We start from the raw sequence: 16,222 nt of genomic DNA on the forward strand, positions 1-16,222 counted from the left end.
CAAGACACAAGTCAAGAGTGTGATGGAATACTGTCCACTTGCCTGGATGGGTTCAGCTCCAACACTCAAGAAGCTTGACACCATCGAGGACAAAGCAACTTGCTTGATTGGCACCCCATGCACCATCTTCAACATTCACTCCCTCCACCACCGATGCACAGTGGCAGCAGTGTGTACCATCTACAAGATGCACTGCAGCAACTCACCAAAGTTCCTTCGAGAGCATCTCCCAAACTCGTGACCCCTACCACCTAGAAGGACAAGGGCAGCAGATGCATGGGAACACCACCACCTGCAAGTTCCCCTCCAAGCCACACAACATTCTGACTTAGAACTATATCGACATTCCCTCACTGTCGCTGGGTCAAAAACCTAGAACTCCCTTCCTAACAGCATTGTTGGTGTACCTACACCCCAAGGACAGCAGCGGTTGAAGGCGGCAGCTCCCCTCCACTTTCTCAAGGGCAATTAGGGACGGGCAATAAATGCTGTCCTAGCCAGTGATGCCCACACTCCAGAATGAAAAAAAGGTCAAAGTCAAAAAGGGCTACTCAGCTCTTCAAAGCTAAATGCTCTAGTTCTCAACTCATCAAAGTCTAGCATCCAAAGGCATTTTGAATGCCCCATGTTTTTGACTCTATATCATTACATGATTTTTCTAAACATTACTGTGTATATTTGGTTCCAGAAGGGGCTCAGAGCATTCCTATGTCATTAGTGGCTGTTTTTGTAATATATTTTATATAATTTATCTGAATCAAACTTATGCATGGTTCCGTTGGCAAGAATGGCAGTTTTTCTTTATTGATAATTATATATTTTCTGTTCAGATAATTACTAAGAAAGCAATTTTAATTGCATAAATACAAGTATGCTCTATTAGTTACAACAAAACCTTAATAAAAATACAAAATAGCATTAGAGTTAACATTTTGAAAGAAGTACATTGAGTGACGTTCTAAGGAAGTAGTCCAGCCAGGTGGGACTGCACTCGCCTGGTTCTATTCTTAGCTAATTGTAGCAATCCCATTCCTGCACAGCTACCTCTGGTGTCCCTGCCAAGGATCAATCCTTGGCTCCCTCCTACTTCTCATCTACATACTGCTCTGCGGTGAAATCAACCGAAAACACACGTCAGTTTCCACATGCATGCTGATGACACCCAGCTCTACCTCACCACCTCTCTCAATCCCTCCACTGTCTCTCGATTGTCAGACTGCTTGCTCAAGTACTGAATGAACAGAAATTTTCTCCAATTAAACATTGAGAAGACTGAAGTCATTGTCTTTGGTCCCTGCCAAAAAATCTGTTCCCTTGCCACTTCCATCCCTCCCTCTGGCAACTGTCTTAGGCTAAACCAGACTGCTCGCAACCACGGTGTCATATTTGACCCCGAGATGAGCTTTCAACCACATATCCGCATTGTCACTAAGACTGCCTATTTCTACCTCTGTTAGATTGCCCATCTCTGCCCCTGCAATCTCATCCTTTCCTTTGTTACTTCCAGACTTGACTATTCTAACATACTCCTGGCTAGCCTCCCACATTCTACCGTTCATAAATTTAGGTCATCAAAAACTCTGCTTCCTGTGCACCTAATCCCGTTCACCCAACACCCTGGCTCCCGGTTAAGCAACACCGCAATTTGAAAATTCTCATTTTTGTTTTCAATTTGCTGCATGCCTGGCCCTCCCTATCTCTGTAATCTCCTCCAGTCCCACAACCCTCCAAGATACCTGCACTTCTCTAATTCCAGCCTCTTGAGCATTCCTGATTTTAACAGTTCCACTATTGTTGGCCTTGCCTTCAGCTGCCTAGGCATTCAGCACTAGAATTCCCTCCCTAAAGTTCTCTGCCTCACTTTCTTCCTTTACGACACTCCTTTAACCTACCTCTTTGACCAAGCTTTTGGTCATCTGCCCTAATATCTCCTTATGTAGCTTGGTGTCTTAATTTGTTTCATAATACCTCTGTGAAGCACCTTGGGCCATCTTATTATGTTAAAGGTGCTATATATATATATATATATATATATATATATATATATATACACACATACACAAGTTGTTGTAATTAGTCATTTTTAATTGCCTATGACTGTACTGCACTCTGAAAGTGACTGATTACACGGGTAGTTACTGATGTTCATGAGCTTTCAGTAATTCTACACATATTTTGCCTTTGTTATTTCCAGTCAAAGGAAAAAAGTCATGTGGGATTCACTTTGTTTGGCTCTTTTATTATTGCAAGTACATGCTCTGCTGGCTATATATCTTGGAGGGTTTACGTTTCAATCTTCTTCCGCACTTTCCTGAAGATACTTGCTGAGATATAGTTCCACAGGCAATCAACAGCCTGGCAGTACCTCACCAAGTGACGTGTTGTGTGTGTGAAGTACTGGCAACAAGTCTTAGCAAGCTATTCGGCCATATTCACCCAAATCCTCTCCTTCCTGTTATGGTACATCTTTAAAAAGGTGTGGTTATGTTTTCAATATACAACAGTATAGGGGAAATGACGTAATGTACCATGTGACTTCTACTTGTTGGAAATCTGTAGAGAGTAGGTGGCCATGTCAGACCTGTGTAAGATTGCTCCTAGTTGTACACCTGCAGTACCATTATAAATGAAGAGCCTACATTACAGGTTGGCAATCCCTTATGCATGGTTGGTTCTTGTATATGGTCAACACTAACACAAAGAGAAGCAAACACAACATTCACTAACCAATCTCTGTACAGTTACAGGAGAGATCACTTGAGTGCGACCAAGAACTTTGACTGCTTTTTTCCTTCTAACCAGGGGCAGAGACCAACTATAGTGCGGTTGTCACAGCTGAAATCAGCTAACTCAGTGCAAAACACAGTTCATGCATTAAATCTAATCTGTTAAAATGTGAGTTGAAAAGGGTGCTAGGATGAAAATGATTAATTGGTGCATAAAATTATTTTATTGATCACTCATTCAAGGTTCTAAACACATAATTTTAAGGAACCAATACTATACCATTCATCCTGAGGGAAATGTTTTACGATTTCTTCAATGATTGGCCGATAACAAGCATCCCGTTCAGCCTTACCATCGTCACTCCAATCCCTTACAAATTGCTTAATGGTGGACTTCAGTTTGTCCATGTCAAAGGTGGATGCTGGTTTTAATCGTCCCAGGTTAGTCTGTTTGTGTCATACCAAAAATAATCATTTATTACTAAATGGAAGAAACCCTCAAGGAAAAGAATGGCCCATTAAGAAAAATCTGGTTTAAGATTTTTTTCCCCTAAATTTTTGTATGTTTCAGCTCATTGCGTGAATTGCATAGAATTATTTAGAAGTTACAACAGAAAAATAGCCATTAAGCCCAACCAGTCCACACTGGCGTCTATTTTCCGCATGAGCAGTACCCCTAATTCCATCCGCCTGGCCCATTTCTATCTCTCTTTATTTCGCTTTCCTTCGACTACCTAATGAACGTATTAAATGTTGGCATGGTCTTTGCTTCAATCACTAACTCCAGCAGTGTACTGCATAGCCTCACAACCCTCTATGCAAAATAGGTTGATGCTTTTGGTGGCATTGGTTAGGAAATAAATGTAGGGCCAGGACATCAACGGAATTTTGCTATTCTTTGAATGATGCCATGGGATATTTGCATGAAATAACAGATGGGCCACTGATTTACTAAAAGACACCATCGCCAATAACAAAGCACTCCCTCAGTTCTGCAATGAAGTGGCAGCCTAGATTATGTAATGGACTGCGGATTGAATCCACAATCTTCTGAAGAAAGGCACAATTAATTATTGAGGTATAGTTCCAGGGTAATGGGGATTCAAGTGGTCACTCTTTAAATGAGAATCTCTGCTTTCAATCCCAAATCTCCTGCATTTAATGTTATACCTGCCCTGCCCACCTGTTCTAATGCACTCAACCAGTGGAAAGAGTCTGTTTCCATCTACCCTACCCCACCCTTCAGAATTTTAAACACCTCTCTGAATCATTCATTCATCTCTGTCCCAATTTTCAGGTCTTTCTTTCTATTTCTTCATTTTTTAAATTATTTGTTTTTGTGGGATGTGGGCGTTGCTGGCTAGGCCAGCATTTATTGTCCATCCCTAATTACCCGTAAATTGAGTGGCTTACTAGGCCATTTCAGAGGGCTTTTTAAAAAAAAAATAGTCAACCACATTGCCGTGAGTCTGGAACATAGGAGAATGAGTAGGCCATTCAGCTCGAGTCTGTCCCGCCATTCAATATGATCATGGCTGACCATCCACTTCAATGCCTTTTTTCCCCACACTATCCTCATATCCCCTTATGCCATTTGTATTTAGAAATCTGTCAATCTCTGCTTTAAACATACTCAATGACTGAGCTTCCACAGCCCTCTGGAGTAGAGAATTCCAAAGATTCATAACCCTCTGAGTAAAAAAATTTCTCCTCTGTCCTAAGTGGCTTCCCCCTTATTTTGAATTTGTGTCCCCTGGTTTTAGCCTCCCCAACCAGGAGAAACATCTTAGCTGCATCTAACCTATCTACCCCTTCAAGTATTTTTGTAGATTTCAATGAGATCACCTCTCATTCTTCGAAACTAGAGAGTTTCTCTTCATAGGAGTCATATCACCAGGTAAGGATGGCAGATTTCCTTCCCTAAAGGATAGATGGGTTTTTACAACAATTGACAATGGTTTCATGATCGCCATTAGACTAGCTTTTTTTTTTAAAACTCCCAATTTATTAATTGAATTCAAATTTCGCCATCACAGTGGGATTCAAACCCATGTCCCCAGAGCATTACTTAGGCTCTGGATTACTAGTCTAGTGATATTACCACTATGCCACCAACTTCCTAGTGAATTTGTACATACCCTCTCCACTGTCTCAATAGCCTTCCTTTGTGAAGCCCAAAGCTCCATATACTACACCAACTGTGGTTTTACTAAGGTTTGAGATCGATTCACCATCATACCTCAACTTTTATATTCTAGCCCTAAAACCCAGTATTCCTATACTTTTTAAAAACTGATTTTATCCACTTGAGGTGCTGCTTTTAATCTGAATCCCGAAACCCCTCTAGTCATCCGCATCATACAGCTGCCTCCATTCAAAATATACTAAATGGTCCCAAAATAGAACCCTGTGGGACACCATTATTCACTTCCAACAACTTTGGGAAATTGCTACTAATTACTACTGTTGAATTCAATTTGATACCCTCCCACTAATTCCATAACCCTTCATCTTCTCCAATTGTCTCGTTAGTTACCTAGTCAAAGGTTTTCTGAAAATCCACACGCACCACATCCAGTACAACTGTCCCAACTATCATATGCGCCATCTCCTCAAAGAATCTAGTGAGGTCTCATTCAAATAGGGTGCTAAGTGGACTGACTGAGCACTCCTAATCCAGTTCCCTGCAGATCCAATTCTGCAACACAAAACACCACTTATTTCCTGTTCATTAGGTCATTTGAAATAGATTGTATGCAGCATGGAAGCGTTACATTTTTGCAGTGCAGGGAGGGGTGGGAGTGGAAGAAATTGTGGTGGTCCTTTGGACCTCTATACTTCATCCAACCATGATACATTTCATCTAGAAGCATCCAGTGAGTGTTGGTAAGTCCTCACCTGCTGTCCATCCAAGTTCACCTAGCAGAAGCCATGAGATATCTGCAGTAGGAACTCTAGCTAATCATTCACCTTGCCACCTAGTGGCACTAAGGCCAATTGCAGCATTCTGAGTGCTGTACTGGCTGAAATAAACTATCACAGCAGGGCTTTGAAGTGGCAATTTTTAGGCTCAATACTGTACTATTTAACCATTGTGGATCATGATTTATTAAAGTGACTATATAACAACCATTAATGCTTCAAAATAAGAAACACAGTCTGCATGGCATTTAACTTAAAGACTATAATCTCATTTTAGGGTTCAGATGACATCAATACAAATATTTTATGAGGTCTCTGACTTGCATGCACTCCCAGGTATCCACTGCTCTTCATATTACAGAACTGTGAGGGACAAATATTATCATTTTAATATTGTACAATTATCATAATCAAGTAGGGAAAACATCTCAAAATATTGCATTAGGTCATAGCTGGGCTTAAATGCAGTACCAAAAAAATTCTATAAATTTATTCAGATCTACGCATGCAACTAGATAGTTGGGATGAATTCATGCATGCTGCCCCAAGTTGCTTTTGAGCCAATGCATGCATCTGAGTTTTCAAATCATTGTTTGTGTTTCACTTACCTCCATGTCTATGACTCCATATTCCTTATTTTCAAACATATGATTGCAGTTGTTAATAATTGCTTTCAGGATCTCGTAGTTATGTTCAATACACTCCCTTAACTTGTTCACATGAGGAAGAAAATTAGGAAGCAGCTTCCGATGAGCTGCTGGAAGGGATTGGAATTGCTTTTCAGAACGAGTTACCCTCTCATGAGCATATATCCTGGAAATGAAGTTGCATTGAAAAATGAGCAGGGAAAATTGTGACCAATGCAACAAATTGACACAAGCATAACCACTGAACCTATAAACTTTCATCTTATAGCCTATAACTTATACCAATGTGTTGCGGATCATTTAAATATTTATAAAATTTGTATTTACAACAATCACATTATATTGATACCAACTATCTTTACCGAAACATAATTATGGAGTTGCCAACACAAGCTTGCATTATATCCTTAAGTGCTAATATTTAAGATTATGTCAAAAATATAATTTGCCATAAAATTGGCCAGAGAAAATTATACAAAATGTTTAAAGCAGATAGAGCCTTTTAATGAATGGACACTTCAGAACAACATCCAAGACCAGGACAAATTCCAAACAATGCTTACTGATGTACCACATTTGTAAATCCTATGGAGAACACCAATGCAGTGTTTATGGAAAGTCTGTGCTCTTCAAATGTTGAATAATGCCCAAAACTTGTACAGTACAAGGGAGAAAACAAGAAAATAGAGAAGCAAATGAAATCATAGAACACACATGTATTGCCTCCAAATAAATCAAGACAGTAAAAAACTTTTACCCTACAACCACAATTATGTTAAAAAGATGTGAACAATGTAGTTCAAAAGGGGCCACCTCAACTATTCCATGTAAGAAAAATAGGCTAGGGGCTTGCTCTTTGCTTTCAATACCAATTATGCTTTAAGAGTTGACCATAAGGGAATGGAATCACACACTGCTTGTAAATGCTTTCTTGAAAAAGATCAAACCTACTGATACACATGAAATCTTTGTCTAAATTTGAAGCCACGTAACCGGAAAAGTGTGAAGCAAATTACTGAGCTGCCACACCACTGTCACTGTTACTGGGTACAGTGTGTCAACAATGACTCACCGGCAGGATGCTTGCCTTTGATTCAGAAGGTTGTAGGTTCAAGTCCCACTCCACAGACTTCAGCACAAAATCTAGGCTAACACACCAATACAGTACCAAGGGAGTGCTGCATGGTTGGAGGCACCATCTTACAGACGAAGTGTTAGACTGAAGCCCAATCGGCTCACAGGTGGATGGAAAAGATTCTGTGGCACTACTCTGAAGAACAGAAGAGTTCTCTCAAGCAGGATCACTAAAACAAATTAGCTGGTCATTATCATTTTGCTGTTTGTAGGACCACAAATTGGCTGCCATGTTTCCTACATTACAACAGTGACTACACTTCAAAAGTACTTCATTGACTGTAAAGCACTTTAGGACATCCTGAGGTTGTGACGGACACGACATAAACACCAGTTTTTTTCCCCTACCAATTCATAGAAATCACTGAAAGTTTACAGCACAGAAAGAGGCCACTAGGCCCATCATGACTCCGCTGGCCGAAAAACAAGCCGAGTCAAATCCCACCTTCCAACATTTGGTCCGTAGTCCTGCAGGTTACGACATCCGAGGTGCATATCCAGACACCTTTTAAATGAGTTGAGGGTTTTTGCCTCAAGTACCCTTTCAGGGAGTGAGTTTCAGACCCCCCATCACTCTCTGGGCAAATAAAAAATTCCTTATTCCTCATCCCCCTCTAATCTTTCTACCAATCACTTTAAATCTACGTCCCCTCGTCACTGACCTCTCTGCTAAGGTAAACAGGTCCTTCACATCCACTCTATCCAGCCCCCTGACAATTTTGCACATTTCAATCAAATCTCCCCTCAGCCTTCTATGTTCCAAAGAGAACAACTCCAACCGAGCCAATCTTTCCTCATAGCTGCATTTTTCCAGTCCCAGCAACATCCTCGTAAATTTCCTCTGTACCCTCTCTAGTGCAATTACATCCTTTCTGTCATGAGGTGACCAGACTGCACCGAGTACTCAAGTTGTGGCCTAACTAATGATTTATATAGTTCCAGCATAATCTCCCTGCTCTTATATTCTACACCTCGGCTAATGAAGAAAAGGATTCCATATGTCTTCTTAACCACCTTATCAACCTGTCCTGCTACCTTCAGGGATATGTGGACATTCACTCCAAGGTCCCTCACTTCCTCTACACCTCTCAGTATTCTCCCATTAATCGTATATTCCTTTGGTTTGTTTGAACTCCCCAAATGTATCACCTGACACGGCTCCGGGTTGAATTCCATTTGCCACTTTTGCCCACCTGACCAGTCCACTGATATCCTCCTGCAGTATACAGCTATCCTCCTCGCTGTATACCACATGGCTGATCTTTGTGTCGTCTGCAAACTTCTTGATCATGCCCCTACATTTACGTCCAAATCCTTTATACCACAAAAAGCAGGGGACCCATTACTGAGCCCTGCGGAACGCCACTGGAAACAGCCCTTCAGTCACAAAAACACCCGTCAACAATTACCCTTTGTTTCTTGCCACTGAGCCAATTTTGTATCCACCTTGCTATATTTCCCTGGATCCCATGGGCTCTTATTTTTTTTTAAACCAGTCTGCCATATGGGACCTTGTCAAAAGCCTTGCTAAAATCCATGTAGATCACATCAACTGCACTACCCTCATCTATCTTCCTTGTTACTTCTTCAAAAAATTCGATCAAGTTAGTCAGACAAGATCTTCCCATAACAAATCCGAGCTTACTATCCTTGATTAATCTGTGCCCTTCTAAGTGACAGTTTATCCTGTCTGTCAGAACTGATTCTAACAATTTGCCCACTCTTGAGGTTAGACTGACTGACCTGTAATTATTTGGTCTATCCCTCGTTCCCTTTTTAAACAGAGGTACAATGTTAGCAGTCCTCCAATCCTCCAGCACCACACCTGCATCCAGTGAGGACTGCAAAATGATGCACAGGCCTCCCGCTATTTCCTCTCAGGGTTCTTTTAACAGCCGGGGGTACATTTCATCTGGCCCTGGTGATTTATCAACTTTCAAGGATACTAATTCCATTAATACTTCCTCTCTCCCTATGTTAATCCCGTCCAATACTTCACACCTCTCTTCCTTAACTACAATATCTGCATCGTCCCCCTTTTGTGAAGGCGGACGCAAAGTATTCATGAAGAACCATACCATCTTCCGCTCCTACACATAGGTTACCTTTTTGGTCTTTTATGGGCCCTACTCTTTCCTTAGTTACCCTCTTATTCTTAATGTATTGATAAAACATTTTTGGGTTCACCCTGATTTTGCTTGCCAATATTCTTTAATGCCCTTTCTTAGCTTTCCTAATTTCATTTTTGATTTTGCCCCTCCATTTTCTATACTCCTCTCGGCTTTCTGCAGTATTGAGTTCTTGGTGTCGGACATAAGCTTTCCTTTTCGGCCTTCCTTGCAAGTTCCTTGACATCCATGGGGCTCTAGATTTGGCCATCCCATCCTTTTTCTTTGTGGGAACATGTTTCCTCTGAACCCCTATGAATGCCTCCCACTGCTTTACCTTCACGTAGCTGTTTCCAGTCCACTTTTGCTAAATCACTCCTCAGCTTAGTAAAATTGGCCTTGCCCAATTGAAAACTCTAACTCCTGTTCTATTCTTGACCTTTTCCATAATTATGTTAGAACTGACTGAATTATGATCACTACTACCAAAATGATCTCCCACTGCCACTCCTTCCACCTTCATTTCCTAAAATGAAGTGTAAAATTGCACCCTCTCTTGTTGGATATGCTACATACTGGCCAAAAACATTCTCCTGAATGCACCTCAAGAATTCTGCTCCCTCAATTCCTTTCACACTAAAACTATCCTAGTTAATATTGGGGTAGTTAAAATCCTCTACTATTATTGCCGTATTGTTTTTGCACTTCTCAAGAGATTTGCCTACATATGTGCTCTTCTATCTCCCTCTAACTGTTTGGAGGTATATAGTACACGTCCAGCAGTGTGATTGCCCTTTTTTTTGTTCTTTAGCTTGATCCATATGGCCTCATTTGACGAGCCTTCCAACATATCATTCCTGCTCACAGCTGTAATTGTATTTTTGACCTAAATTTTCACTCTCCCTCCTTTCTTATGCCCCTATCGCACCTGAAAACCCTGTAACCAAGAACACTGAGCTGCCACTTCTGCCCCTTCTTAAGCTATGTTTCTGTAAAAGCCACACTATCATACTGCCACGCGTCTATCTGTGCCCTCAGCTCATCTACTCAACGAAATTGCTTTGCTATTTTGGTGTTAGAATGATATTTATTTTCTAATGATGAAATCATAAGGAAATAAACACACCCCAATAAATGACTGACAGTTTTAAAAAAGAAACCTCTGCGAAAATACAAAATGAAATTATCCTGCTCCCAGCTACCAATAGAATCAAGAGGGCAAAGCACAGAGTAACCACAACTAAACGATAACATATAAAAAGATAATGATCAAAATAACTGTTAACAAAAGAACCAACTATAAATAAAACTAAAAATGATGAGTTCACAGCTAAATCTTTGCCAAAAACATAACCCATCTGTCTGTTATAGTTTTGAGCTCCTTTGAACACATTTCTCATTCAACAGCTTGATTAAAATTTCCATGAGTGTGCCATGCTCTTATGATCTGAAACCTGTGTTGTTGTTAACAAAGACACAACAGTTCACAGGACTTTGCTGAATTAACAGATAATCGAAGAACTAAACCACAGTTCAGATTTTTAGACTGTAATTTGCTACATTAAATTTTGTATGAGCAACAACTTTCACCACTTTGAGAAATTACATAATGAAAGCAATATTAAAAACCTGGTGCATAGTTGACACATACACAAAATTTTAAGACTTGACGTGGACTATGACTGAGATATTAAAGCAAGCTATTGCACACTGTTCAAATGCTCAATGTAAAAGTCACAGGAACAACCTGTACTTATCAAATGATATAATGCATATTTTTCATTCATAGATATAGGAGAAAAAAAAACAAGTACTATAACAGCCAAGGAAAATCAAAACCCTTCAGTGATCTCAATATTCAGTTGACAACATGGAGACCTACCTTCCTACTTAATTCATGCTGTACCTACTGACCTCAACACACTGACTGCATAATAATTAAAAGTTATGGCTGGCAGCTAGTTTGAGCATAATTCAATCCAGCATTCTACTGATATGCTATCATCAGAACTGTTCAAATGAATTATTGCCTTGTTCCTCATTGGTAGCCACCATAGTGCTACTCACTGGCAATTATTCCATGTACAAAATTTCATGTTTTCACTTCAGATTGTGACCAACATTAAATTTCCCCATCATTTTGGATATCATTGCCTCCACAAGCTAAACTGAACACCAAAATAATGCTGAAGTAGTAAGAGATGCACTAGTACAGGAATGCATTGGGGAGAGCTAAGCACTCCAATTCCTGGATTTTCAAGTTTCATTTCAAATGGACTACTGTTCAGTGAGAATTGTATTACTATATATTGCTTCTGTCAATGTTAGTAGTTGAAGGTTCACTGTATTCTATAATGATTAAAACTGTTCTATAGTGTAAAATGAGTCAGTGGAAGTGGGGTGGTCACAACAGAACTGCAAACACATCTATATGTTCACATGTAGAGCATCAAAAAAATCTAGAACTACTGATCCAGCTTTAATTATTAAATGCTTAAAATTTCTTGTGTTTGAATACATTCTCAACATAATTAAAAAGTTGGGATCCTGGTGCATCCATTTCACAGTAGTGCTGATTAGTTACATACTAACCTAATTATGAATTCAACATCTCATGTTTTCATACAGTCTTTTAGGTAGATTTTTCTATAAGCTGGGTCTAAGCTATTGTACGTTATTTTCAAATGTACGGGCGGAGAAGTTAGTTGGTTTACTCTCACAGATCATTTGCAAACACATGGCATCACTGCTTATTATGATGGAAACAATGTATTTAAGTTTAATGCAATTAAAGTGGATTTTTATAATTAATACTTCTCCCAGTCTTTTCCTGATTTCTTATTTCTAAACCTAGTATTTTAATGATTTATTGGGTACATTCAAAATTAGTCTATTTCTCTGTTTCCCTTTCCTTATTTCTATTGCTTAAAACAGACAAATCAAATTTGGTTTTAGATAGCCTTAGCTGGACTTAACTGGGGGTCTCAATGTAGAAAGTAAAAGCATTCCATGCACAACGGATGCAAGATTTAGTGTTCTAATTTTATAACAATTTTAATCTGAAAAGCTTTTTAATAAAAGTCACAAATTTATGGTTATGAAGAATACAAACTGGGCATTGATGGTAATAGACTGGAAGTCAATGTCATTCAGTGCTGTGTTTTTTACTTTCCATATTGTACCACTACACTGTGTATCCTCCACAAAGCATAGAAAGTGAAATAAAATTGAATCTTGAAAAATATATTGGAAAAAAACAAGAAACAAGTGGAAATTATATATTTTATTTTTAAAAATCAAATTCAGTTATAAAAACACAAGATGTTCTCAATAATATACAGAGAGTTCCAAGATGGATCTCCTAGTTTAGACCGAATGTGGAGTATTGACACGAACAATGGTAATAGTTTTTTAAAAGAATATTAAAAAGCATAAATAGGAGTACTAGACCATATGGTCCCATGAGCCTGCTCTGCCATACATTAAGATCATGGCTGATCCTCGCTTCCACTCTCCCGCCCCATTCCCATATCCCTTGATTCTCCTGGAGTCCAGAAATCTCAGCCGTGAATATATTCAAATCAAAAACTGAGCATCTACAGCTCCCTGGAGTAAAGAATTCCAAAGATTCACAAACCCGAGTGAAAAAATTTCTACTGTCAGTCCTAAATGGCCATCCCTTTATATTGAGGTTATGACCCCTAGTTCTGGACTCTCCAGCTAGGGGAAACAGTCTCCCAGCATCTATCCTGTCACGCTCGCTCAGAATCTTATAATGCTTCAATGCGATCACCACTCATTCTTCTAAACTCGATAGTATAGACCCATTCTACTCAATCTCTCCTTTTCATTGCAGGAATCAATCTAGTGAACATTCATTGCGTCCATTCTAAGGCAAGCATATCCTTCCTTAGGTACAGAGACTAAAACTGTATATAGCACTCCAGGTGTGGTTTCACCAAAGCCCTGTACAATTTGAGCAAGACTTCCTTACTCTAGTACTCCAACTTCCTTGCAATAAAGGCTAACATACCATTTGCCTTCCCAATTGCTTACTTTCAGAGTTTCTTGTGGAAGGACATTCAAATTCCTCTGAACACCAACATTTTCTAGTTTCTCACCATTTAAAAATATTGTTTTTTCTATTCTTCTTACCGAAATGAATAACCTCACATTTCCCCATGTTATATACTCCATCTGCTGCCTTTCTTGCCCAATCACAGCCCATCTATATCTCTTTGTATCCTCTTCACAGCCTATTTTCCCACCTAGCTTTTTGTCATCAGCAAACTTGGATACATTCCACTTGATCCCTTCATCTAAGTTATTGATACAGATCGTAAATAGCAGAGGCTGGAACACTAATCATTGTGACACCCCACTAGTAACAGCCTGCAAACTTGAAAACAACTTGTTTATTCCTAGTGTTTTTTTCCTGTCTTGTAACCAATACTCATCAATGCTATTACCCCCAACTCGATGGGGTTATCTTGTGTATTAATCTTTCATGTGGCAGCACCTCATCACATTTTCAAGGCATCCAGGTAAAAATAAAATTTAACAAAAATGATTGGATCGGACTGTTGGTACCATAATAACTCCTAAATTTCTATCCTGAACTGCTTTACAAAAGCTGATAATACACACAGCAACATATTAAGTACATCTGTATGGGACATAAAATATTTCAAAAGGTACTCCTATTCGCTAAAAATTGCTCGTGTGAATTTTAAAACTTTTTAATCCTCTTACCCGCCTCCCACAAAAAGGGTGCTTCTGCTATGGCTAAAAAGGCCAGTCGATCGTTAAATTTCTAACAGTGCTTCACGGTGTGTGGTGAGGGAGAGAGAGAAGAGTCGGTGCAACAGTAGGCCAATGCGAAATTATATTTAAACGTCGGGACCGTTTGCCTAGATTGTCCGTATTTTTGAAAACACTTCCGCCCTTTAACCTCCTGAAAACTACAACACATAAGGATTAATCAACAGATCGAAAAAGGCTCTGAACAGACATGCAGACAATTATAAAGAAACTTTGAGTAAATATATTTAATGTTGTTCTGTAGGCCCAGGTTTGTGTATGTGCTGAAGTCTGGCAGCCCCTGTGACCGCCTCCCTCCCTTTCGGGGCCCGGGCTGCCCCCTCTCTCACCCACCCACTCACACACTGGGTGGCCGCTTGCTTTATTTACAGTTTACCTATAATATCTAAAAGCATTAATGATTTTCCAGAAGTGCTCTTTCTCTAGGCGCTCCTCCTCCGCTTTCTCTTGTTCCTCCTCGGCGCAGTGCTCGTTCCCCTCGTTCTCCATCCTTTTTCCCCCTTCTCTCGTGTCGCCGAACCCGCCACCGGCTAAATCCCTTCCTCGCGGCCGCGCCGAGGAGACGGTGGCGGAAAAACCGGCCACAACGCACATTCTAACCTCACACCCGCAGCACAGCGACACCAGGCGGCCCGGAGGAAGTATCGACGCAGCGCTCCATAACCTCCAGACAAACTGCCAGTCAGCAGACAGCCAGGAGAATGAAACTGTCAAGATGCTCTCATTTTGGTTTGAAACTGTTCTCAAGAATAAACACGGTCACAATCACATTCGTCTTGTTCATACATCTCACTCCTAAGAGTTGGCTGTTTGGTGCTATGAGTTGTTCATAAAAATGTTTTGCTGAGCACTGAGTCCAATGAGCTGAACAAAATTTGCCAACATATATGTTGCCAACAAAAGTGAAAAGAAAGACTTGTACCTTCCAAACCCGCAACCTCTATCAAGACAAGGGCAGCAGATGCATGGGAACACCACCACCTGCAAGTTCCTCTCAAAGTTGCACACCATCCTGAAATGGAACTATATCATCGTTCCTTCACTGTTACTGGGTCAAAATCCTGGAACTCCCTTCCGAACCGCACTGTGGGTGTACCTACTGGAATGCAGTGGTTCAAGAAGCCAGCTCACCATCACTTTTGCAATATGATTTTGTTTTAAAGACTTTAATGAAGTGACCTCACACCAAGTCTTCCCAGTGACAAGACAGGGGTCTTGATTACCATGCAAACGAGGAACCAAGATCAAAGACCCTTTTGAAAGCAAAGTACCAGGTTGTAACACCTCAAAGACAATGGTTTTCGCTCTCCCAGATTCTCAGATCGTAAACAGGGAGCCAGGGGCTCTGAAAATTCAAATTTGAGTTGTAATTGCTAACATTGGAAATAAAGGGAGGCCCAGGTGGTTTTGCTATGGTCAGACTTATGGACTCTGAATATGGTAAAGGCAAATGACGATTGACTTAAATTCAACAGGCTTTTCTAAGACTGATAGGCTGTAAAGAAAAAAGGAGAACACAAAGACCAGCAGTGGCAGCCTCAGAAAAGGGAGAGAGAAAGCAACTGTTCTCAGAACACTGATACAACAAAAAGCTGCTAAGATTAGAACCTGGTTCAAAGGCTCGTGGTTTGCAGAAAAGAAAAGGAAAACAGCGTCACCAGAGATTGCCTTATTAACAGAAGACCAGTTGAGTGTGCTCAGAAAAAGTAAGCAAAGAGGACATTGCTTTTTGAGAAGGATTGGGATGCAAGCCATTGCAACTGGGAGGAGTTTGGGACTTTTAACTGCAAAGATACTGATTTGATGAGAACATTGGGTAACATATAAATGTGGTGTGGGGTTTTCGAGTGTGTTTATAACTTAA

At 40.1% G+C, this 16,222-nt stretch overlaps 1 protein-coding gene across 6 annotated transcripts in view; it reads right to left on the reverse strand.

The window, feature by feature from the left end:
* The window catches only part of carnmt1 (carnosine N-methyltransferase 1), a 70,458-nt gene extending 55,505 nt beyond the window's left edge, over nucleotides 1-14,953 (reverse strand). For 4 of the 6 annotated variants that reach the window (XR_010974889.1, XR_010974888.1, XM_068029970.1 and 1 more), the window contains exons 1-3: nucleotides 14,735-14,953; nucleotides 6,257-6,461; nucleotides 3,007-3,173 (exon numbers count right to left, since the gene is read on the reverse strand). Coding sequence is in view for 4 of the 6 variants with exons in the window: in XM_068029970.1 (XP_067886071.1) it covers nucleotides 3,007-3,173; nucleotides 6,257-6,461; nucleotides 14,735-14,952 (590 nt within the window). In the remaining 2 variants the exon portion in view is untranslated. The remainder of the gene's footprint in view (nucleotides 1-3,006; nucleotides 3,174-6,256; nucleotides 6,462-14,734) is intronic. The other 2 variants (XM_068029969.1, XM_068029971.1) reach the window with 1 other exon arrangement.
* Between the last annotated feature and the right edge of the window lie 1,269 nt (nucleotides 14,954-16,222).

Source organism: Heterodontus francisci, chromosome 4 (assembly GCF_036365525.1).
Source record: "Heterodontus francisci isolate sHetFra1 chromosome 4, sHetFra1.hap1, whole genome shotgun sequence".
NCBI classification, from domain to species: Eukaryota; Metazoa; Chordata; class Chondrichthyes; order Heterodontiformes; family Heterodontidae; genus Heterodontus; species Heterodontus francisci.